Source organism: Akebia trifoliata, chromosome 8 (assembly GCF_017979445.1).
Source record: "Akebia trifoliata isolate Shusen 1 chromosome 8, ASM1797944v1, whole genome shotgun sequence".
In the NCBI taxonomy this organism is placed as follows: domain Eukaryota; kingdom Viridiplantae; phylum Streptophyta; class Magnoliopsida; order Ranunculales; family Lardizabalaceae; genus Akebia; species Akebia trifoliata.
In genome coordinates, this window is record NC_141382.1 from 33619024 (window position 1) to 33646299 (window position 27276).

Genomic DNA, 27276 nt, shown 5'->3' on the forward strand with positions numbered 1-27276 from the left:
TTCTCCCCCTTGAGGGGGAATGTTAGAAATAATAAATTATTATTGATAGCAATAATATTATCTTTTTCTTTTCTTTGTTATTCAGTTATTATATATAATACATTATGCTCCTAGGATTGCAGTTAATTCGACTCCTCCCACATTTCTCTAATATCTTCTTTTATTCTCTTTCTCTAACTCTTAATCTACAAAGTCCACGCAGGCAATTTCAAAGATAGAAATCTACCCTCACGTTCTTGTGACTTGATGCAAAGTGAAATTATGTAAACAGATCTACGGGTCTTCACACAATATTAGCAAACAAAGTACTCTCTTGCATCATAATCTCCTCAAGACTTCATGGTAGGCTGCAATAAATTTTATCCAAAGCTAATATTAAGAGAATTAATTAAGAAATGGAATACCCGAAATAGTGTACAACATAGACTGATCAACTAAATCTTGAGTCGATCACATTATTCAATCTTCTACACTCATGTATGAACGGGGTATCCATGTCCACTGATAACTTTAAACTCTCATCAAGTATAGAGTACTATTAATACACTAAGAAAAGGTACTCTTGAATTGGCATTCTTTATTTTATAAATTCATCCACCACTCTGGAAGTCTTTGATCCCTGGCACGACTTTTTGTCAATATCCAACCATTTTTGGAGAAGTTGAAACACTGCTTTGTCACGTAACAATCCCCGATGACTAGCATCAACTCCAACTCTTTCTATGGCTGCAAATCCATCAGCCTAAGTGAAAGAAACACAACAATCAATTACAAATAAATTTGATAAAATTGACTTGGAACACAAAGATCTACCTTATACAAGATATATTCAAAAAATTCCAGGTAAGGGAACATTGGCTTAAATGATTAATGTTTTTGATCCAGTGACACAGCCAACAGTGAAGTCTGTCAGTTACAATGTCGACCCCTAAAAGGGTGAGATGCTTAATTGACTCCAACAGTGCCCCTGAATTCAAGTTGGTTTGATCTTTTAATCAGTTTGTGAATTTTGGTATTTCACTTCAATGGGTTTATAAATGAAAATTTGTCTTGTTTTGGGCATATGGTACACCAGCTCTCTTTATGAGATCAAATATTCTAATATGAAGTCCACCAATGATGACTGCTGAATATTGTGCTCCACTCGAACCTATGAAGAAACCAAAGTTTGAAGAATAAATTATGTCCAAAACAAGATCTTATTCCTTTCATTTGTAAACCCATGGAAGTGAAACAACAAAAATCAGATCAAACTGATTTGAATTCACCAAAATGAATAAGTTAATTTTTTTTTCTCTTTCTATTTTTTTTTTACCGGTAGCAACTGTGTACTGTATTAAGTGAAGAACAGTACAAAATTAGGAAAAGAATTTCCATGTACAAGTGTATCTATGTGTACACATAAAAAATAATACCATGTAATTAGTGTATTCAAGTTCATGTAAAAGACGATATCAGTTTTTTTTTTCAATACAAAAGAAGCCAGTAACTTCTTTCCTATCTTTGTGATTGTGCTAAGGAATAAGGTTGCAACCCAATGCAGCAGCCCATTGAACTAAGGCTCATACTAGAGTTTTCCATCAATAGCAAACAAATTAAGGCTCAGAAATAGCACCTTAGCTGATTCAGAAGGAACCGTCCCATCTCCGTCCACATAAGAATATTCGGGCTGAAGAAAAGAACATGAATGGAGAAAGAAAAGATGAGCATTTTTACACATTGTACATGCATATTCATAAAACAAAGAATAAATGTATACTAATGCAGTAAGCTGGGATGAAACACGTCTTTGTGTGTGCACGTGCGCAGGTGAGCATGTGTGTGTGTGTGTGTGTGTGTGTTTGCTCGCTAATTTGGTAGTCAGTGTAAAAATTCGCCACCCCATAACATGAATCCTGATCAGATATTTCATTCTTTTATTCTTTTTTATCAGTAAAACCTTTATTTAAAAAGGCGGACGAGATCAGACATTTCCTTCTTTTTTTTTCATTCGTGCTAAGGCATATGACGAAAGACTTTTCTTCAGGCAAACTGGAATGGAGGAACACAAATTTTTAGCCAAAACCCAAAATCTTTGGGATAAGGCTTTGTTGTTGAACTAAAAAATACTATTTATATATGGTAAGCTTGTAGCAGCCTAATGATTTCCATGTACAAAAATTAAAATGCTCACCATTGTGTGACATATTTCAGATAAATCCTCAATAGGAGACTTTTCTGATCCATAGCTGCATTAAGATTAAAGACAAAAACTCATGTCACTAATTCTCAAGGTTGCTCTGAAAAAAGAATGCAAATATTAATCTTCTACAACGCGGAATAACTTGTTTCGTTGTACAAGCTAAACAGTTATTTCTCTGTTTTGAAGTGTGTGTGCCCACCTTTTTCATGAATTAATTATCAGAATTGACACACAACTGAATTGATCCTAAAGTTCATGAGCCTGATTTTGAGAGCTTCAGAGTTAAATGATTGGGGTATTAATAGACCCAAATGAATGGTTGAAACTGTCTTATCTACAAAAATCTTTTCCATCACTCATCATATTATTTTTGACTGCCCAAAAGGATGTGATGGTTAACAATGGACAATAACCCCCTTAACATCCGCCAATGTAGGACAAGCACAAAATCTATCTTCTCGTCCTCTTATCCTGAAATAACTATTCCTCATGGATAAAATGTTCAAATCACTTACCAAACATCATAAGGTGTGTCATTTGATGTTCCAAAGATGTTATAGAAGCTGACGCCATCTGGGAGTAGAGCTTTGTTGAGAACTTCGCGGGTCCCAGCTGCCCATTTCAGGATAGAGAAGTTGAATGGTAGAGCTACCGAATTCCCAGAATAATTCACCTATGTAAAAAAATTCAAAAAATAAAAAATAAAAAGAAAACAGCAGTTAGACAAAATGAGAAATAATTAACACAGGTAAGCAATTTTCAAGATGAAACTGAAATTCTAGCAAAGTGGGATGAGATTAGTAGTGTTACAAGCACAAGACAAAACTTGAAGCTTTGCTAATAATTGAGGAATAAACCAACTATTACACGACAATCATTTGACTATTGAACATTTAGATTTCACACAGGATGATGTTTCCAACTTGCCCATCGAGAAAAAGATAGTGCAGGGATTGAGCTTGAACTGTTTGGTGTCAACTATATGAATCCTGGTCCATTCCATTTCATCTAGGGTCACAAGTCTCTGGTTAAATTTTATATCTTCCGATTCTTTCTATCTCAAAGCACAAACTTCCCGAGATTCTTTTGTCCTCCTAGAGCCTTAAACCTATACAAAAAGCACACTTTCCACTGGTTTGTCATTGTTATCCATTCTACATGCCAAAAAATCTCGACCAATATAAATTTATCTTGTATGGGGTAATTCTTAGTGGTGTACAAAAGAAAAACCCACAAGCATGGACGGGGCCATATCCCTCCAAGCCCAGCCCAACCTGAGGATGATGATGCTTCCTATCCCTACTCGTTACACGTGATCCTTACTCTAGTGTAGGGCTAGCAACGGATTGGTTCAGTACCGGATTAGTACCACTCCAATACCAATCCAATTTTTACCCGATCCGATCAGATTAATGAATATGTTAACCGAATCCGATCCATTTCATTTCATCTTCAATCCGATACCGATCCGATTCAAACACATGCCTTATTTTCAAATTATCAATGTTCAAAAAATTAAAACAATATAAAATCATATAAAATTTTAAAAAATCCACTTTTCAACTACAAATATAGAGGGAAATCAAAAAGACCAAAACATTTTATCTATATGTATTTATAAGAAATTAAGAATAATAATAAAAATATTAAAATATGTTCGGATCGGATTTTTTTCTGCGCGGATTGGGGTACATCCGAATCCAATACGAAATTGTATTGGATCTAAGACTTCAATCTGAAAACATCCGAATTTTCATGTTTTTTTCGTATTGGTTCTGAACGGTTTGGACATGGGGTATATTTTGGATCATTGCCAACCCTACTCTAGTGGGACCTGGTCTGTCTCGTTCCCACAGTTCAAACCTACCTTTTGCATTTGGGTTCTCTTAATAATTCACATCTATTTAGCGAAACAAATATGATGAGAGAAGGATGGAAATATTGTGTGGTTCTCTGTTAATAACGGTATCTTCTAACTGATAATTTATCCGTATTTCTCTGTATTTCAAGAAATTTTAAACCTACCGTTTTTCTCCATATTTCGACGTAGGTCATCCGTAAAAAGTCCACACAAAAAATTGAGTCCAAAATTGGTCGGAGACCCTGGCTCAGTTTTTGAAGGACTGATTTGTGAGATCAGTTGATTAACAAAACAATAAAAGCGTTTAGTTGTATACCAATTGGTTTTATTTTTATTTATAAGGTGTGAAAATAATAACTATAATATTTTCAAAAGGTTTCTAACTAGATCATCCAATCAGACTACCCATTGAAATTAAAGAGTTTTTCTACTCTCTTTTTTTAATTTTATGAAAAGATGGGCTTCAGTGAGCTCCACCTGAAGTCTGGCTTGAAGCCCAGTCCAAAGCTTGGCCCTATATTGTTTAGGCTCAACTAGGCTAGGCCAGGCCAGGCCCGATTTACACCCATACTCCTAGATGCCCATGTAGGAGTTTATTTTCTGTTTTGCATTTCCTAACATTTTCAGTCGTCCATCTCAACATTCTCATATCTGCAATATTCATTGTATAAATTACTAGAGTTCGCCCATGCCAAAGGCATGGTTATCCTTTTGGAGTTAAGGGTGTAAAGAGGAAAGACAATAAAGTTGTAGTGGTATTATTGGAAAAGGGGTATAAGGGTACAGGCAATAAAGTTGGGGGTGTTGGGGGGGGTCACATTATTGGAAAGGGGTAGAAGAGAAAATGAATAAAGTTGAAGGGGTATTCTAGGAAAGGAAGGAGAGAAAAGGAATAAAATTGAGATTATTCCTTGAGATTCGTGGGAGATTAAATCCCAACCCCTACTTATCTAGGGGATAACCATTGGGAAGATAACCGTTGTGTTTACTATTATATAGATTTCATTTTCAAACATTACGCTCTCTTAAGCATAATCATTATTATTGCCATCTTATAAAAAATTTCCCATACTCTATTAGTTCTCATTGTTTCTAAACGTGAGGCACATAAAATAAATATGCTACAAAGCGTAAAGATTTCACTAGCATGCACTTTTTATGTACGTAAATAATTAAATGTGCACTTAAATAAATAGCAAACCAAGAAAAATCTCAACAAAGAAAAAATAACATTTTCACATAGCAAAACCTAGTATCCAAACTGAAATTACAAAATCAAATTAAAACTGAACCACGTCATTCCAAGTCTCCAAGGTTTAAATCCTCAAATAAAAAAAAACATCAGCATAAAGACCACTCTAAGTACAACTCTAAGACCAGCAAAAGCATAGGACAAGGGCCCCATGAACATCATGTTGGACAATCCAACCTTACAATGAGTCGTCCTCTATCCTCACTATGATGATAAGCATTGTAAAAATAAAAACCATCTGACATAACTAAACTTATGATATGTTTGGTCTGAATTCACGATTTCACAATCCAGAATTTTCAATTCAAGCCAACTTTTCATAAGATTAGGAATGTCATAGTGAATTGAACTTTTTCAAGGATGGTCTTTCCAATATGGAGAACTTATTGTATGGCTTGATGATCCAACATGATATTCATTTAGACCCTACAAGCAGGAGTACAACTAGGGAGAATAGAGACTAAGAATAGACTAATTGATATATCCTAGTTAAGAGGCCTTTGTGTAAATTAAATGCAGTAACAAACAACTATATAAGTATTGTCTAACAATACAATTGAAAATGAGAAAAAAGAAAGAAACAAACAAAAAATCACAACATATCCTCATAAGGCATAAGCCTTAACCAAAAGGCGCCTAAAAGTTGTGCACCTCCCCTAAAGCAAGCGTATAAGCCTTCTCTTAAATAAAGCCTCAAGGACTTTTTTGAGAGCCTCTCCTAAGACGGCTCAAGGCATAAGCCTCCAATGCCTTCGAAAACCTTGATAAGTATTCTGTTGATTGCATGCCACTTTGAGAGTACCTCTCCACTTTAGCCACTAAATTTTAATTCTTGCACGTCATCCTTCTCAATTTCTATTTCTTATAGATATTTGAACCTCGATAACTGCTTTAAGGTAATTTTTTATGCATCATTTTAAACCTTTTTTATAGGTAATTTGAAACCTTTGTCGAACATGCCCAAACCATCTCAGATGACTCTCTCTTAGTTTATCACCTATTAGAGCTACTCCTACAGTTTCCCTAGTGCGTTCATTTCTAATTTTATCTTTCCTATTCTTTCCACGTAACCTTCTTAACATCCTCATCTATATTACGTTCAATTTATTAACACGAGGCTTCCTGACCACCCAACATACACCTAAAAGCTTCGCCTTTTAGTTGTCATTATTAGAGTTGCACCAGGGCCAACTCTTAGTGTAGCTGTAACAGAAAACTCAGTTCTCGCACCACCAGAGGTTTTAGTTGCCACTCCCTCATTTATATATTTAATGATGCCAACACACCCACCCAAAATTCTCTTTTCCAACAGGCACCAAATTATCTTTCTAGAAACTCTTATCACGTCCCCCACCTCAATATAGGCCACGTAGAGATTCTTCCATGTCTCTCAAGAAGTCTCTGTTGATCATCTTCGTAGTGTACTAGAACACACTTAGGCAACTTGATACTTGAATATGTTAGTTTGAGTAAGTTGGGTTTCGCATTGACCAAACATAGAACTCATTTGTAAAGGACACATAAGAGTTCTAAGAAACCCCTTTTGAATTTTTAAAGCAACTTGTTTCGACCCAATGTCCTGACTCCTGGGTACTGTTATTGTTTAGGGGATTTTCATTCAAATAATCTCCCCATTTGTGTCTCCCCATGGCTCACTCACACACATACACACACACATGCAACCCCACTCAGCCACACCCGCATATGCACGTACTCAAACACACATCCACACTCTCCCTCCAACATATACCCCCCTCTGCATTCCGTATTCCTTTCTAGTTTCTCTGTTCCTTTGGTCAAACACTCCTCTTTCTTTTAGTCTTTTACCGGTACGTAAAAATTAAGAAGAGAGGGAATAGATAGTACCAGAGGAATTAATCATATGTCTATGCCAAAAAAATGCACATTTCCAATTCCAATAAATCGCAACCAACCAATTATCAAATCCATAAGGAAGACCAATTTAAGACAAATTATTGACCAAATGACCATAACCATTTGAAGCATAGATCTTTTTCAAGATTGCTGGTTGTTTATTTATTTATTTTCTTATATCCAAGAAACTATATGATTGAATGGATAAGGTCAGCCAAATAAGCTAATCTGAGTCTAGAAAATCAACAATAATGAAACCACTAATTGAACAATTAGAACGATTAGTATCATACCTACTAAAGTGTACTCAAGAAGTATGATGTATATGAAAATACGTGCTTCGTACCATATCTAGTCCTAGAGGGGGGGTGAATAGGATAATTAAAATTTCTTTCGATTTATCCAATTTTAACTTAGATTGATAATTTGACTATGTGTTCTAAGTCATTCACCTAGCCTCGATTTGGCACTTATGTCTCTAAGATGCATTTAATGAAAATACACTTGAAATTTAATCATTCATTTAATTATGTCATTCAATGACATATTCATATACGATTTACCTATTTGGCATTTTATGATATCGCATGACATTCAAAACATTCAAGTGTAAATTGCGGAATGATAAACACATGCACAAAACATACGTCATCTAATGGATCGACAATGTGCTTACATCCATTCTTATGGCAAGTCTCTAGTTTGTAATGCAATTGAAATTTTCTTAGAATATAAACATTCATCGTATGACATACTTAGCATAGTATTCATTCATAGCATACATTCATCTAAGTATAAACTAATAGAAGCATTTTTACAAACACGAGACAAGCGTTTTATAGTGGTTCGGCAACTTGCCTACATCCACTCCCAAGGTTCCTACCTAGGAACTTGGTGTTCACTATCAAAGGGGTTTATGGTTCACCTCAAACCTTTTACATAGAATTTTTATACATAGGCTAAATTCTAAAACCTTAAGATCGAGAGAACGCATTCTCTCGAAATTGTGAGTTTTGTTCCTCGGAAACTCACAAACCTCTACTCTTGTCAAGAATCCTCGATTCTAATCAAGAGCTTGGTTTTTGAGGGCTGAACCAAGTAACCACATACATATATTTTTAAAATTAAAAACAAAGTCAAAGACTCACTCAACTTCATAAGATTTGTCAATGGAGATCTTGAGTTCTTGGAGTCCTTGAGCTTACAAGTACGTCTCGACGGTTGGATCTTCCAATCAAGCTTTCGAGTTCGTCGGCTACTTGTAATTACTCCTACCATCATCTCCTTTTTGCTCCTTGCTCCATGAATGTACCAATGTGTGTGCAAGGTGACGTTTGATGGGCGGAGAGGGATCAAATGAGAAGTCTAGGAATGTTGAAGGGTTCACCTAAGTTAGACTCTCATGAAAGTAGAGAAGACTCTCAAAATGTGGAGAGAGGAGAGGCAATCTTCTCTAGGATTGATCCAAAGGAAGGGCTAAGGGTCAAAAGGATTTTCAATGAAGTTTGAGCCTTTCCATGGCTAGAGAGAGGGTTAAAAGTATGTAAAAATGGAGGATTTACTTCTCTCAAGCTTCAACACCCCCAAATGAATGAGTTGGAGTTGTTATATATGAGAAGAGAGCAAATTCGTGGCTCAACGGTCATAAATATGACCGTTTGAGCGCTTGCTGTCGGTGGCACCGTCAGGACTGTCGGTGGCACCGTCACCACAAGTGAGGCACATCAGTAAATTACCAAAATGCCCCCACAGAGTGTTTTGACCATAACTTTCAAACGGTAGCTCCGTTTTGTATGCTGTTCGGGGAGCTGATAGATATTACTATTTAGAATATCCCCAAACTGCCACCAAGGGGTGGGTCATGATAAAAATGGGTAAAATGACCAAAATACCCTTTTTATCATTTTTGGTCAAAACGAGCTTTCGGGAAGTCCGATGTCGAAACGGTTCGAAGGTGTGCTAGATTTTACCCATATAATAACACCTATAAAACACCAAGGACAGAAAATGGTTTTAGGGTGGTCAAATCTTTAATGTCCCCTCTATGTCCATATTCGATTCCCAAAAGGTCCAATGAGCGAACGGGTCGAGGAAAGAGTTTTCCTAGTTACAACGAGTCGACCTATCAATCATCTAAGTGTTGGAAAATGGTATTGGGTAGTCTCATTACCTCTTAGGCTTTGTGCACACACATGGAAGCTTTTTGTCGAGGTATGTACGGTTGAGCAGCTTTAACGGAGTCTTCATATGTCTTCAATGGTAAATCGATCCGACACTCAACATGTGTCTCGGGATTGACAAAATATGGAACTTACAGTATAATGTTCAGTGCACTAAATACCTATATTATAACCATAGCATATAAGAATATGGAAAAAAGCCAAAGTGTATCTACATCCTCATCATCATCTTTGCCTTAACCCAAACACTAGTGTCAGCAAATGAAATCCTATTTCCCCATTCTACATATCTTGAACCATATCTTCAGTCAAGGGAAATTAAAGTGTACCCAGAAACAACTTTTATGCTCAAATGCATCACTACTGGTACAAGTGCAAGAAGACGAAATGATATGCCTCGAAGATGGTACCTCATTGTTCCTTAAAGCTTCTTCAAACAAAGTAATGCTTTCGGTTGGACCATACGATTCCAATTCGGGTGAAGTTTCCGCGCCTTCTGATTGTTTTCGCCAAACATGAATCTGAGGTTGCTGTTTCCACTTGAAATCGGGATTTGGCAACATCTCATAGATTGATGGGCACTCAACCAACTACACATCAGAACAAGTCACTTTAGAGAACAATCATTAGTTCACAAAAGTTCATAACATTGCATGCACCATTATTATCATTCAAGGAGCAATGTATATTACAAGTAGAGAAAATACTGACATGCAGTTTGGGATTCAGTCAACAGCTAACATGCTAAATCTGAATGTGGTTCACAAATTAGGGCTTAAATGGGTCAGACGCGGGCCGGATCCAAGTATATCCATATTCAGATCCTGTTTTTTATCTGGATCTGAATCCGTATCCAAATCCTACTAGGTAAAACCATATCCGAATCATTTTGCTTTCACTTAATCCAGATCCAACTCGAACTGACCTCGGTTGCTTGATTCAAGTCAGGTAAGATAATTTTGGACCGTAATATACTTCCTTGGTAATTGCTATACTATTCTATTTTACCATTATAATCACCTTTTATTTTCATGTTGTATTAAAGTTGTAGAAAAATATATTTTGAAAAACCTAGAAAATATAATTTGCAAAGCAATATATCATTCAGATCTAGACGGATATAAGGATAAATTCATGTCCAACCCAAGACTCAGATCAAGGTACATCAAACCATATTCAACCCATTTTTTATTTGGATCTACTGTAAGGTCCAAACTCGCTAAATGCGGATTTCGGATAAAATCCAACCCATTTTATGCCCTATCGCTAATATGTAATCAAGGAAATTGACAAGCTACATCTTTATAGATAATAGGGATAGACCAAATTAAGTCTCCCATGAGTTGAAGAATTTTTCAACTATTTGTTGCATCTTGATTAAGTTCCTTCCAAGTCATGAGCTTAGTAAGTTCAGCTTTGCAAAATTGAAAAGTTACACACGTGGCTCGAGTGATCCATATCATTTTTCTCACATGCTATTCAAGAAGTGTATGGACTTACCCCAAGTATGAATTGGTACATACAGTAGCGCGAGGGGGGGTCCTCTTCCATTATTAATTTATAATCACTCAATTTGCAATTTGACATACAGGTTATGCACCCCAACATAAAGGTTTTCTTCTTTATTTATTTTTTGTCCGTGAAACATAATTTATTAAGAAGAAAATAGTAGCAGAATACAAGGATACAATAGTTAATAAGGAAGAGAACGAAAACTGATCAACCCTATTTGGAATACGATAACTTTCCACTTGAAAACCAAGTTTTCAAAGCAATCCACTTCTATATTGCATTCTTCAGTTTCAAAAAAAAATTCTATTGCGTTCTTTCTATAAACACAGGCATATATTCTCGAAGGCTTGTAGGACTAATTCCTACACACCTTTAGAGGTGGACAATTCAAAAGAAGATGAAAACTGATTATATACTAACCTTGCAAAGCACACATCTATTTGGAATGGGCAACTTCTACCCCTTAGATTATCGACAATCAATATTATTTTCAAGCATAGTGGTCAAAAGAAAGCAAACTTGGATTAAATGGGCTCAACCCACACTAACTTTCCTGGAAAATAGGATATTGAATACAATGTTAATTCTATGCCCATGAAAAAGATAGCCGGGTAAAAAGAATGAACCAAGAAAGTACATTTGGAACAACATTTCCATGTTATCCAACTGATGATGGAGAAAATGATGCCAACTAAGAGAAATGGTTGATTTTGAAACAAAATCAGAAAATTAGTGTTTCAAGGTCAGTGAATCAAAGGATAACCCACCAAAATCTACCATAAGGAACACTAAGGCTAACCAATGTAGCAAATTTTCAAAAGCTATCTAATCAATCAAAAGTCTCCTTACTCCATTTGCAGTTGGTGTCCAATAAAAAAATGAGGGATTCACCATTTTCTTAACTCATTCAGTACTCAAACCATAGCATATCTATCAAGTAAAACAGTATTCATTTGACTTGGGCCACCAGCAACATCGTAATCCACCGCAAAAACTAACCAACTGGATAAGGTTGTCATGCTTGGTTTTGAATCATTTGACCCGAACAATTCTCTATCAAAGGTCATCAAGTCTACCCTAGAGGTGATAGGAATCCACCATATTCTCATTTCCATACCATAAACAAACTTCAACCTAGGATTAATCCCGCCAGCCTAGTAGATAACAGATTATTATTGGGAGGAAAAAAAATTTAGTCTAATGTCTAGAAAATCTCTTCTACTCAGTTACAGCAAGAATGTTTTCCTCGAAAAATTATATAACACAAGATATTGCAAAACCTTTACTTGGAAAATATTTTTTTCCAAAAAACTCTTCTTATTGTAAGTCCAATGAGTGAGAAGTTAGTGGATTTAATCTGGTCATCGGCTCTCAGATCCAATCTGAGGAACCATTTGGTTACAGCTAAATTCAGTCCATGCGTTCTGACAGGGCAAACAGGTCCTGATCGAGTCAACTTTGTTCAAGATGTTTGGAATTGGGTCATTTTCCTAGTGGGTCAAAATTGGTCAAATTCTCCTAGTCAGGTCAAACTCATAATCGATCAACTATCTAGTCAACCAATGTTTCAAGCTATTAAGTACATTTGTTTTGGTCAGTCAAGGATTCATGTCCAGAAAAAATTTATTAGCTGTACCTATCAAAACAAAAGGGGAAAAAGAATATTAGCTGTCTCCAAAGTCAGATAATATCGGGTTTGAGCTGTGGTCTAAAGTCTTGATTTAATGACTAGTCGGCAATATAGATTTCAGCCTTAGCTTTATCCAGACCTTAATCCAATTGTTCATGTTGGAATCCGGAGCACTTTGCTCTTTTGGTCACACAACATGGATGTAACAGGTGGATCCTGCCTTTTCACGGTAGTTCCATCACTAACAAAAACTATCCCACTTAACAATGAGAGGGAACATGATAAAGTATACAGCACTACACCCTGCAAGATATTAGGAGATGGGGAGGGTATGGAGACACATTGGTTTCGGACACAAAGGAGAAAATCCCAGCATTATCGTGATGGTTGATTCTCAGCAGCAAGTTTTCCTCTTCTTTTCTTTATATTCTCTTTCTTTTTTTTTCTTTTACTAAAATTTGCTTTCTTTTTGTGGGTTGATCTCATCATTGATTTCCCAACCCTCTACCCTAACAAAATAAATAATTAATTAAGGGAAAAAACTACCAAAAGGCATGTAAGTAAATGAAAGTAAGGCAATATAAGTGAAGATCCTTGGCTTTAGACCAAAAGTTTTTAAAAAAAAAGGTCATGCTGCTAGAAGAATTACCAGTTGATGCATTGACCATCTGGACACAAAAAAGTAGCTTTCCAAGCCAGTAACAAACTGCAATCCCGTCAAAAGAGAATCATTGATACATCCAGGTGCACCTGTTAAACACGTATATTACAATAATAATTAAGTGGAATCAGTTATTGCATTATTCTAAAAATAGTACTTTAAAATCATATGAAATATGGATGGCCATGCCAATCAAATATTGATGGTCAAAGGAAGTACCTTGAAATGGGCAAGCAATGGAAATCCACTTGTTTACATACTCTGCAAATACCTGTCAATAAACGATTCACATCATAGGTCATAAGGGAGCTGACATTATCCTCTCAATAACACAAGTTCAAATTCCACAAAATATATATATATGGATAAATGAGTCAACTCGGCACCTACATAAGATATATATATATACATAAATGAGTCAACTCGGCACCTAGATAAGATATACGCACATCATGATGGAGAGACATGAAGCACATCACAAGCAATCCACCCATTGAATGTGATATTATATTCACTTTTCTCCCTCCCGAAGCCTTATAAGCATTTGCCAACTTTACTTTTAGATCATCCATTGCTTTGTCAATTCTGCTAACATGATAAGCAACCCGAAGCTGAGACTATCAAGCTAATTCATTAAATGCAAGTTTGATAAAGTCTACTGGAATAAAGTCAACCCAAACATCAACCAATTGACTACCTATTACTTTGCCGGAAGTCATAACCATATCCGAACAATGTGGTTCCCTTCTCGTACCCACATCCAAGAAGCATTTCAATCATGTCATGGAAATGGTAAACATTGGTCAAATGTGTACACTTTACCAACTGTCACATCAAGTGAAGAGCACAACAGAGAAACAAGGTAAGGAAATGCTAATAATAAATTTATAAAGTCAAAGGAACGTTTTTATTTCAAAACACACAATACCATCACATCTATTGACGCTAAGGCAAAATCACTTATTCAGTTATTCCAGTTGTGTGGATTTGTGATTCATAGATAAGTAGGGGGAAATTCATTCATGACAAAATGGAAACCAATGGCTGAGAATTTTTTCAAAGGTTAATATTATGTTAGTATTTCTCATGATGCTGCTTGATAGGGAGCAGATGCAATTGATTGTTTTTCTACTCAAACATTCAATTTTAAATTGATTAATTAGCTTCATTGAGGTAAGAAACCTTATATTAGTCGCAAAATAATACCACTAAATACATAAGCACATGTGAATTAAGGGAACAACATTCAAATACTCATGAAATAAATGAAAATCTGGATCAGAATAAGCCAGCATTAGAAATATTCAAGCTACATAACATGATGCAGTAATAAACCCATAGCCCTGCATTTCTGTGGTTGAGATCATGTTTATGAAATTTGTAACTTTTCAAGAACATAAATATTAATGGTTTAAATATATGGAGCAAATTTATTACTGTATTTTTCGCTAAGTATTGCATTAATTCAGAAGCTACTAGAACATCTTATTAGCTTCTGTATGTATTTAAAAATTATTAGCTGCATCAATACTATCTACATGGACTTGACTGACTAGATTTTCAAAGTCACAACAATAAGATATATATATATATATAGGGTCCCGTTCAGCAACAAACATTTTGACAAACATTTTGGCAAAACATTTTTCAAAACATGGGTTAGAGGTTTTGGAATGGGCTGATTTTTGGTGAGGATGATCTCTACGGTGAGGAGATCATCCTCACCAAAAATCAACCCATTCCACAACTTCTAGCCCCAGTTTACAAGTTGAAAAATCGTGGACCGTCCATTTTTTGTAAACCATTTTTGATGGGGTTAGAAGTTTTGGAATGGGCTGATTTTTGGTGATGATGATCTCCTCACCGTAGAGATCATCCTCACCAAAAATCAGCCCATTCCAAAACCTCTAACCCATGTTTTGAAAAATGTTTTGCCAAAATGTTTGTCAAAATGTTTGTTGCTGAACATTTCCCATATATATATATATATATATGGGTCCCGTTCGGCACCCTAAGTTTTACCACACACTTTAACAAACGCGTTTTGTCCTACATGGGTTAGAAGTTTCGGAATGGGCTGATTTTTGGTGAGGATGATCTCTATGGTGAGGAGATCATCCTCACCAAAAACCAGCTCATTCCAAAACTTCTAACCCCATCAAAAATGATTTACAAAAAATGGACGGTCCATGATTTTTCAACTTGTAAACATGGGGCTAAACATTTCGGAATGGGCTGATTTTTGGGGAGGATGATCTTCTAATCATAGAGATCATCCTCACCAAAAATCAGCCCATTCCAAAACTTCTAACCCATGTAGGACAAAAAACGTTTGTTAAAGTGTGTGGTAAAACTTAGGGTGCTGAACATTTCCCTATACATATATATATATATATATATATATATATGGGAAATGTTCAACACCCTAAGCTTTACCCTACACTTTAACAAACGTGTTTTGTCCTACATGGGTTAGAAGTTTTGGAATGGGCTGATTTTTGGTGAGGATGATCTCTATGATTAGAAGATCATCCTCACCAAAAATCAGCCCATTCCGAAATGTTTAGCCCCATGTTTACAAGTTGAAAAATCATGGACCGTCCATTTTTTGTAAACCATTTTTGATGGGGTTAGAAGTTTTGGAATGAGCTGGTTTTTGGTGAGGATGATCTCCTCACCATAGAGATCATCCTCACCAAAAATCAGCCCATTCCAAAACTTCTAACCCACGTAGGACAAAACACGATTGTTAAAGTGTAGGGTAAAGCTTAGGGTGGGGAAGGGGACCCATATATATATATAAACATCCTCTTTAGGGTTAAAGGGGTAAAAGAGGAAAGATAGTAAAGTTAAGAGGGGTATTATTAAGGGGGGGAGGGGGAGGGGGGGCGAGGAGAGACAATAAAGTTGAAGGGGTGGAGAAGTAATAAAATAAAGTAGAGTAGTGTGGACCCCACTCCACTGTAGCTGGAGTGGGAAGTTTATACCCCACCGTTGTAGCTTGAGTGGGACCCACCGTTGTATTTTATTTTATATATATATAGATAGAGAGAGAGAGAGAGAATTTAACGAAACAACTTCATTTGAATGTAGCCTTTACTGAAATACAACACTTTTAAGTTAAATTAGTGCAAGTCAAAGGCTCAAAAGGAGCAAGAAGAAAGCTGAAAATGAAGTGGAAGGTGGTAAGAGAAGATATGGAGACACATGTATTTCTACAACGCATGGCTCATGATGATGATGACAACTTTCACAGCATGTTTGGTTTAGTACCTGGTACTAATATTTCATAAAACACCAGCATTTTATGTAGCATTATAAAAATATTCAAGAAGTGACTCTAAAAGGTGGTCCAACATCTTCCGTTATTAAACCATAAGAAAGATAAGAGAAATATCATGAAGCCAAGTACTGCAGACGTAGGTGCTGGACCTGCAGGCTTCACTCCATCCTGTACTTACAACCCAACAATGCACCAAGCCATGGTTAAGGGAGAGGGGCAGCTATTGGTTATGCCATAATCCAGAAATAACACCAACCACATGGACCATCAATTGTACAAACTTTTTGGGCCATCTGTAAACCATGACCACCAAGACTTCTTTTTTACATGTCCAGGTCTAATCTATATTTTACAGATTGGACTTAGATAGGGAGATGAAAATGACAGTCTGTATTTTTCTGCATTATAGCCCACCCAAGGGGTGCTTGTTAATAGAAAGTCCGCATGGTTGACCATGCTAAAGCACATATTTCTAGAAACGCATACAAAAACAGTTACAAAGAAACATACAGAAACACACACGCACAACCACCCCCAACCCACACACAGATGTATATATATAAAAACACTTGCAAACCAGCTACACATGCACACACATTTTATAGAGGTTACAAACTTACCCATGAAGGATCTAAAATGTCAATTGCAAACAGCCCATGATCATCATCAGGGACAACAATATCAGAGTTTTTATCCATTGTTTCTGTGTAACCTGGAAAACCAAACTCTACAATCAGCTTTGGGAAAACTAAACCAAAAGGCGGTTTTTTTTATAGGTAAAAGATTTTATTATAAAAGAAGAAAGCAAGAGCGGGCAAGGTGGCCATGCACCGAATTACATGAAGATCAGCTAACTAAAGAAACAACAAAAGCTACAAAACAGAAACTACACAGTCAATGATCACACAAAGAACAACCCCCCCCCCCCCCAAAAAAAAATATATATATATAATAATAATAATAATAATAATAATAAATAAATAAAATAAAATAACTCTTCTAAATTCTTTAAAGCTCTTGATGAGAACCTCTTGAAGAGAATTCTCTTTTCCTTTTGAGACCCTGTAGTTCCGCTCCAAATGGACTGTGATAAAGGCATGGGCACAAGAATGACGACTCAAGAAGGAGAAGAACTGAAGTTGCAAGTTCATCGAGAATAAGACAAAGGCAGAGCCATTATGAGTTAGGGGGGCTATCTTTAGAAGGAGAAGAAAGGTGAGAGGGGAGATAACATATTGGGCAAATACAAAGAGAATAGATAGGTACAATTCGGTGATCCAAAGGTTATGGAACTATTACAGCTACGCAACAGATGCCCCAACACACGGCAAAAGAAGTTAAAAACCATAGAATGCTTTTTTGAGAGAGGAATTCCTTTATAGGCCAACAATGACAAAGGTCTAAGAGTGAAGAAGGAAAACACCAAGAAATTTTAAATCAAGAGATGTAAAGGACCAATGAATTAAAACATGGTTAATCAATTCCCCACTCAATTTGCACAAAAAACAAAAGTTAACTAATGGGATCCCCTAACCATGAGATTGTCCAATGTCAGATTTTCCATGAACAAAGGACCAAATGAAGGAAATTTTTTATGGAACTGTTGTGCCCCAAATGACCACGTCGAGAAAGGGATAACTGAATGGAGACTTCATCGACTTGCAAAACGATTTCATAGGAAATACTCTATCTTTGAACCTTTAAAGATTTCATCAACTTAGGGATTATTCCCTTGAACCTTTAAACCTTATGGACAAGACAAGATTTTTGGGGAGGTTGATGATGGATTTTTGGGAAGAAATATATATATATATTGGGGACGGTTCGAGAGACATCCAAAAACATACCTAAAGACAAAACAGCATATCCGTTGGATCTGAACAGATTGACGGCCAAGATATTTTTTTCTGAAATAAAGCAAAATCTGATTTATTAAAAATGTGTTATTTGAAACGCAATCGTTGGATCGCGCACAATCCAACGGAGCTGATCTATTCTAATAGCTAGATTTCACTTTTGCATTTTCTTTTCAAAAAATTAACATTACATCCCTACTCTTTAGGTTCACCTCCCTCCCCACTTTTACTAATAAAATAAGATCTTTTGAGTTTTTATTTGTGTTTGCTGCCAGACCTAGATTGAAGCTCTTCTCAACACCGAAAGCTCCATTAACGGCGAGAATCTGTATTTTGGTAGTTGATCGAAGGATTGAAGAGGGTATTCAAGAAGGACTGGGATTCAATTATTGAGAAATACTGAAGTTTTCAAAATAATCAAGTTTCCAAATTGTTAAGAAAAATGCAACTGTCCCCTTATCCCTATACCCCCTAGTCCTTGATCAAATAGAAGACAACACATTCAACAAGTGAACGTGCCCACCTTGACCTTGTTGCAGGGATAGGGACCAGCACCATCATCCCTTAATAAGCCCAACCAATCAACATGCTTGCATGAGTTGACCGGGCTGCCACAACAACCAGCTCCATCACATGAGCTGCAATAACAGAATTATGTGGACTACGGCCATTTTGGACCATCTGTTTTTTTTCCCAGTGCAGCTTTTCAAATCATTTTTGGAGCTACTCCGATAGTAGGTTAAGGAATCTCCATGATGTTCAATTCTCTTTGGACGTCATTAGTTGTTGGTGTAAAGCAAAGAGGTGCTCTCAATTGAAGCAGCTGATCCAAGATGCTCTTTGGTTCATGCTTTGGACAATGTATTTGTCTAGGACTAGATATGCACCATGCTTATAAGAAGCCGATATTGTTACATAGACACTTGATGGTAGTTCTACAGCCATTATGGATATTCTTTGACAAAAAATTCCTGATAAAGCCGATATTGTTCATGTTATGTTGCCTCTCAATCAACAACAGAATTATGTGGTATTATTAACTTAACCAGCCCAATATGATGGCAGTCCTGAAAATCTAGAGAATAACAAACCATACTGGATATACTAAAGAACCAGTGTGCCCTGTGTCCATGTAACAAGAGCTGCAATTATGAGGACCGAACAGATGTACTTTATGGGATCCAATGTTAAGAGGTGAGACACAAAATTGCTCATCACACCACCAAACCACGAATTGAATCCCAAGGAACTTATTCAATCGAAACCAACTGAACCTTTTTCATAGACAAGTTAAACTGATGCTCAACTAAACAATAGATGCACTCATGATAGGCATAATGCCATAAAATGTACAAATCAGGGATGTTTCGACCAAAATTTAAATTCAAAAAAAGACAAAAAGGTAAACCAAAAAGGCAAGCATAATGCCACAAATCAAGGGGTTTCAATGGTTGCTAGAATGGTGGAGCTATAGTGGGTTCATTGCAATATTCGAATTAACGTTGCTATGGTTCACTGAAGAACGGGGTTCTTTGTTCACGAGGAATGCTTCAAACTTCGATGGAGCTTTCGAGATTCAAAGAGAGGACAAGACGAGAAAGTGAGAGATTGTGTGGAGCTTTCGTTCAACATCATTAATGGAGATTTCGGTGGTAAAGAAGAATTTCAATCTAGGTTTGGCAGCAAACATAAGTAAAAAAAATAAAATATCTTATTTTATTTGTAAAAGTGGGGAGGGAGGTGAACCTAAAAAATAGGGATGTAATGTTAATTTTTTGAAAAGTAAGTGCAAAAGTGAAATCCAATTGTTAGAATAGATCTAATCATCTTGGCCGTCAATTGTCCAGATCCAACGGATCTTCTACTTTGACTTTAGGTATGTTTTTTGATATGTCCCTCGAACCGCCCCCTATCTATATATATATGGTGAAAGATAGAGGGATGGAATTGCTATACCTCATCGACTTTGAGAGGGGGGTATTAAGAATGGAGATCGAGCTTTGAAATTCCCTTTGTGTGTTTTGTTGATGATGAGATCAAAATCAGGAGAGATAGGGGGTGGGATGCCCATGAGATCTAGAGAAAGAGATCATGAAAAGCTTCGGAGCTTCAAGGGTTTTCGAAGAGGATGCCCGTGAGATCCAAAGAGAGTTTAGTCGTTATACCGTGAAAGAGAGAATGGTATTGTGAAATTTTGTTTACTTGCATCTAGGAGCATGTTCGTCAAAAATAGATAGTCATTGTAGCAAATAACCCTATTTGCTAGATTACTTTTGTTTTGGCCATGTTTGCTTGCCATAATAGAATCTTTTGCCAATTTTTCCATAAAAATTCATAGCCTTCATCCAATTAAGTTGGAAACTACTCAAAATGGCCAGATACTCTTTGGTTGCGTGCTTTGAAAGCAACTCATGCTCACCCTTGAAAACAAGTTGTAACACAAGATCCTCTCTGTTTGGGAAGGTATATATATGGATCTCCAAGAATTTTTTGAAAAAAAAAGTCTCATTTATCAAGTAGGAGATGGATCTCAAACTGATACTTGGTAGGATCTTTCCTTAACAACAGTCCAAGGTTTTAAGATCATATACAATCCACCCTAATTAGAGAAACCTTTGAGAGTGAATGTTGTCAAAGACCTCTTGATCAAGACACTCACACCTGAAACTACCGCAAAATCATGGAATGCATCCCTTCCTGTTTTTGGGATATTCCTTCACAAAATTTGGGATTTCCTCGGTCAAGTCAATCTTTAAGGATCTCATGCGCTCCTTACAAAGTAGATCTCCAATAAAATACTCATTCCTATAGTCAAATTCTTTGTCTAGAAGTGTACCTTGGAAATTATCCCCACAAAATTTTGTCTTGAAAAATGTTTATAATTCATATTATTTGCCTCAAAGACAAAATTTCATCTCAGATAATTTTTCAATTGAGAACCTGATTTGCTCACTGTGCAATTATATCAGGACGAGTCGCTTAGGCCCCTCTTAATGGAATGCCAGTTCAGCACAGCTAACTGATATGCATTCTCTCTCACAATATCCACATTGATACATTTCAAGATAATCCCTTCTTCGACAAGATGTTGATTGAAAAAACAAACAAAAAATGCAATGTAGCATGTACTCCACTCCACTAATACCATGGATATTTAGATCACTTGGTGGATCTACACAACAAAAATAAGCTTAATTGATGATCCCTACAAAAATTCAGTACCAGAATTTTTTTTTTTTTTTTTTTTTTTAAACTGCCAAAATCAAATAGATAGAATCTGTAAAATTTCAAATTCAGTGGCTGATTTCACTGAGGTGGTCAGTGGAGCTGCGTGGCATTTTGGTAATTTACACCAAATCATAACATTAATAGGCCAATCATTATTCTACTTTCCTACCAACAAATAAAAAATAATTATTATATTCTATTCTATTGTGCATGTGCCCCATGTGATCGTCCATCATCCAAACTCCAAACACTAAAAATTAAAACTAAATAAATCAAAAAATAATAATAATAATAATAATAATAATAATAATAATACTGAATCTCACTACTATGAGATTCGAAAAAAGAATAAAAAGATTAGAGAAGTACAGAACCTGTTTGAGGGTTGTAAATGGACCAGGCCTTCTTCCTAAATTCCAAATTAGCTAAAAAAATTCGAACCCAAACCCTAATCTCGAACCCGGTTTTCTTGTTTTTGGCGTTCATTATTGAACCTCCAATACCAGATATCAACAGTATCGGATCAAGATCTTCTACGATGTCATGTCTCCGGCGCCGGAAACAGGGGAACAGACCACACTCTCCTACCATTTCTACTGCAACGATTTAGAAGAGAGAGAGAGAGCAGTATATTGTAATTGTATTAAGTGGAGTAAATGAGATTCTGGTCAGAGCAGTATTGTAATCTTATCTTAGTCTCTGTGCCTTTAAATATTAATATGATGCCGATGACTAAGATAAGAGGAGTAAATGAGTCTCGTTTTTTATTTTATTAAGAGGTAGTTGGCCTGTAATGCGCATGGGTGCGCAGTACGCCTCCCAATGCTCAGAAGTCTCTCGAGCGTAGAGTGTTGCCAATCCTTCTCAATCAGCTCAATCAATATCTGTCAAATATTGAACAAAGGGTTTTAGAAGAGTTTAGATAGTAAATTGATATTTTTTATTATTAGTTTGAAAATTAAATATGATGTTTTCTTAGTTTTTGACTAAAATGACCTTAATTAAATTTAAATACAAAAGTTTAGACTTTTGTGGTCACTCAAATTTTGGTGTCGGACCACTCACTAACTAGAAGGCGGCATGTGCAAACACTCATGTATCAAAAGGATTTATTTGTAATTTAACATATTAATTCAATAATTTTTGTAAAATTAGATAAGAATAAAAGATATTTTTGTAATTTTGAATATTAAGCAACGTGATTCTAGAGTCATGCATTGCAATTTTTCACATTTTTTTAGTAAAAATTCATTATAATTATAATAATAACAAATATAAATACATGTGCATATAAATTTATAATGTATCAAAAGGATTTATTTGTAATTTAACATATTAATTAAATAATTTTTGTAAAATTAGATAAAATAAAAGATATTTTTGTAATTTTAAATATTAAGCAACGTGATTCTAGAGTCATGCATTGCAATTTTTCACATTTTTTTAGTAAAAATTCATTATAATTATAATAATAACAAATATAAATATATGTGCATATAAATTTATAATATATAATTTGGATAAATAGATGTTGCAATTAAAAATCTATTTTTTTTACATTAAACAAAAACCAATAGGTGGCATGCACAAACGCACCTTTATTGCAAAAAATCAAAATAGATGCATAATTTATTTATTTTTTTATAATTACATTAAAATATTAATTTAAAATTTTCAATAAATTATTTGATTTTGTATTATTTTTATCCTTTAATATATTATTAGTGTTTTCTATAATTTAAAATATTAATTAAGGCAATTTTATTGATAAATAATAATAATAATAAATTTTTGTAATATAATTTTGTTAGTTAAAGTTACAAGGTAGTGGGACTGCAATCCTATTCATTTTTACTTTAATGACTTGGATAATAGTAAAATTAAATGCAAAAGTGAGAGCATTTTTTTACTTTCCACATTTTGTTTCTTATTCGGCTTCATTATAATAATATGGTTAAGGATTTTTCAAATTGGATATCTACTGGTGTTGGTCGTCAATAATAAGTATTTATTTTTGAGTAGTAATTTGAGCGAGATTGAGAATATTTTGACGATTTAAGTTTATTGATTTAAAAGATTTTTTTTTGTCATCAATAAATTTCTAGAGGAAGAATCAAAAGAATTATCTTGTTTTGGTTTTTTCTTTTGATTATTCTGACAAAACATTTATGTTTAAATTTCCTTGAATTCTTTTAGTTATTTCGTCTAAAAAAAATGAAAAAGTTTCTATTAGGATTAATCAATTTTTAAGATAAAAATGATTTTTTATTTTTTATTTTTTATTTAATTGTTGACGATTCTCATATGATTTTTGTATTAGGTTCATTAGATAATGATTTTAATTGTTATCCTAATTGATAAAGATATATATTATTATAATTATTTTATTCAATTAAATGAGCTATATTTTTTTGTATATAAGGAATTTCTTTTTGAAATTGAGCTTCAAATTTAAGAGGTGTTGCTATTGATCCTATTATTTTTATAGCTTTAAAAAAAGAATATTGTAATTTAATTCTCTTATTTTTTTATTGTTTATTATATTTGAATTTTTTGTTTTAACATATTCACCGAATGAGAGGATTTTAAGTTTGTTTGAATTTTCAACCATGTAAATAATAGAATATGAATTTGTTTTTAATCATCTCTTCAAACTATTTTCTTTTAATCTTCTTCTGTTCTATTTAAAAAAAATTCTTAAAAAAATCATTTGTGTACTGGATTCTTTAAAAAGCTAGCTTTTAATAATTTTTTATTTATTATGAACGTTTTATTTTCAAAACAAATCATATCAACTTGTCTAGGTGGACTATAAAAATTAGACACAATAAAATTATATTTTATTTTACTTCTTTACGTTTTGGGGAAACAACATAAGAAATATGAGTTAGAACAGTATTGTATGTTTTATTGGTCATTTGATCAAATGATTTTTGAGATAATGAACTTATTGATGGTCTTGATATAACATAGCTTTTGACTTACCGTATCAAAATTAATTTCAAAACTACCATCAGAATGTTTAATAATATTTTCTATTTGACCAACTTTTTTTTAAGAGATTTTTGTGTCTCTTCTATTTTTCATAAGCTATTGAGATCAACAGTATCCCATTGAATTTATTTTTAAGTTATTATAATATTTCTAAAATTTGTTAAAAATAGTGTAATTAATCATTTTATTTGACTTTAATATGTTACATTTGGAATTAAAGACATCATAGATTTATGATAAATTCTATAAATCATGGTGATGTTTTCAACATTTGGCATATTAAACCATTTGATTTGAACACTTAATATCACACTTCCGATTTAAGATCCAAATTTTGTCAAATCTCAAGGGTGGAACGAAAATAATATAAAAAATTCAAATGAAGATCTTTAAAGCTTAAATACGATATAGATTTCTTCCAAATAATTTCGACAGAGTTTCCTTTAAAATTGAACTTATGAAAAATTTTCACCTGTAGAAATATATTTGTATAATCAAAATTTATATATTCATTTTATTCCAACCACCATATCATAACAAATATATATCACTCAAAAACATACTATAATTTCAACATAAAATGTACATATATCAACTACACATCTTGTATCGATCAATAGTTATCCATGTCATAAACATTAACTCTCATTATATATACACAAAAGTACATAACACACATTATGTTAATATATACAAGGAAGTTCAAAACTACACAAAATAGTTTCACTAAACTCAAATTCAATTCACATATAACAGAAATAGTGTTCATCATATTGATCTTATGTTCTCTCTATACAAAGTTCTCCATCAAGAATAAACATCTCGATAGTTAGGACATCTGAAATATTTTGTTGGCAGGGTGAGTGATAAGTAAGTTACTCAATAATAAACTCACATTTCAAATTAATAGTCCTAATATGAATGAATAAACAAACTAATCTATCATAAATAATATAGGTTTTTAAATACATAAACAAAACGAATAATACTTGAAATAGGCTAATCTTTAATAAAACAGTAATGAAATATCTCCATCTCATAATAAAATAAACATAAATATAAATATGTCATAAGAATATCAATCATGGTGATGTATTTGATAAGAATGACGAGGTCCACAACCAATACAAAAGTAATGATCTGTATATCGATGCTCCAGTACTTAACCAGTATGGAACTCACTGTTAGTTCCTGATTTTCTGGTCGGTCTCACAATTAACCAAAATTGGTTTACTATATTTTTCGGCTCAAGTTGGTCGTTGATCCCTAACGGAGATCAATCGTTTAACTACTATAAACTATAAATAATCATTTGATAAGCCAGCTTCATCGTACCTCTATGGTATGCATATGTTCTCAATCAATCTAGTCATCTAAAAACCTTCTTTATAACACAATTTATTATTTTTCAATAAAGATAAGATATGAATTTCTCGAATAATAGGTATAAAAATATTTTCAAGTGGTATCTTATATTATCGGAGAGAATATCAAATCCTTATTACTTTAAATTAATTGGTTGCTTTCGGAAAGAATTACCAATTAATCTTATAGGCATTCATTACCCATTTAATCGATAACAAAAATAATAATTATACTTTTTAAAATTTATTTGAAATAAATTAAAACAAATTTGCAAGTGTAATGATATTCCCAGGTATTCTAGAATTATAAACATGCAGCAGTATATTGAATGTAGTAAACATGTAGGTACACCGTCCCACGGTTACCATCCTAATTACATCCCACGGTTACCATCATAATTGTATCCCATGCTCTATTACACAATATTTAAAAATACTCTAAACCTAAAAATTCCTCAACACAAGCACATACAACCGAAAATCTTATTTTTAATTCCAATCAATCGAGAATCTCATTCTCGATTATAAATAATCGTAAATTTCATTCTCGATTTCAAATTTAAACTTAAACATTTCTATTTTTTTATTTTAATAGATAATTACCCAATGAAAATACATTTTCAAAACAGGACGTCTTAATAATTTCTTTTAAACGAGCACTCTACGAAAATTATTATGAAAATCAATTTGTTAAACAAATTGATTATTTGGTTATATTCATCCACATTCATTTATTTTTATTTCACGATATTTAAATATTAAAGAAAAGATATAAAACAAATTATTCTGCAATTAGATGCATAAATTTTGAATTTAAATCATAATAAATTTAAAACTAACAATAAAAATTTAAATAAGACAGATTTTATTGAAAACTACACCACGAATTTGAAATTATAAGTTTTTTTACTTTTGCAACTGTGTTTTACATGTCCCTACACTAAAAAATGATTTTTCTAACTAATTTCATCGACGATTCGACCAAGTAATCCGATGACTAGGTAAATCTCGAAGTCATAGATATTTTCTACTTGAATGCTGGATCTTAATTCTTATCCTAAATGCGTTTAAATCTTGATTGAACGCAATGTGCATGAATCCAATTTCAAACTCAATCGGTCGTTGTTTCGATTTCAATGTCTCGATTAAAATGAACATCTATATACTTTTAACCTTATAATAATATAATATTTTATATTATTATATATAAATGAATACCACTATTATTCACAAATTCTAATACCTTTGACTAATTGTATATTATAATAATATATTTTATAATATAATAATATATAATATTTATTTTTATTTTAATTACATTCTAACCCTTTGATATATTCATAATTTGAAATCTAATCTTTTTATATAAATAATTATAATTAAATCTAATTTTAATAT

The 27276-nt window shown here is 33.9% G+C and overlaps 1 protein-coding gene across 1 annotated transcript; it reads right to left on the minus strand.

The window, feature by feature from the left end:
* Positions 1 to 357: 357 nt before the first annotated feature.
* On the minus strand, positions 358 to 22346 carry LCAT3 (lecithin:cholesterol acyltransferase 3). Its single transcript, XM_086451442.1, has 11 exons — positions 21895 to 22346; positions 17057 to 17148; positions 13851 to 13978; positions 13603 to 13738; positions 13373 to 13424; positions 13142 to 13242; positions 9761 to 9940; positions 2698 to 2855; positions 2174 to 2228; positions 1616 to 1669; positions 358 to 742 (listed from the first exon to the last, which is right to left on the minus strand). Exons 1-11 carry the CDS (start codon positions 22109 to 22111, stop codon positions 578 to 580), a joined length of 1338 nt encoding a protein of 445 aa, XP_086307568.1. The 5' UTR covers positions 22112 to 22346; the 3' UTR covers positions 358 to 577.
* Positions 22347 to 27276: the final 4930 nt, after the last annotated feature.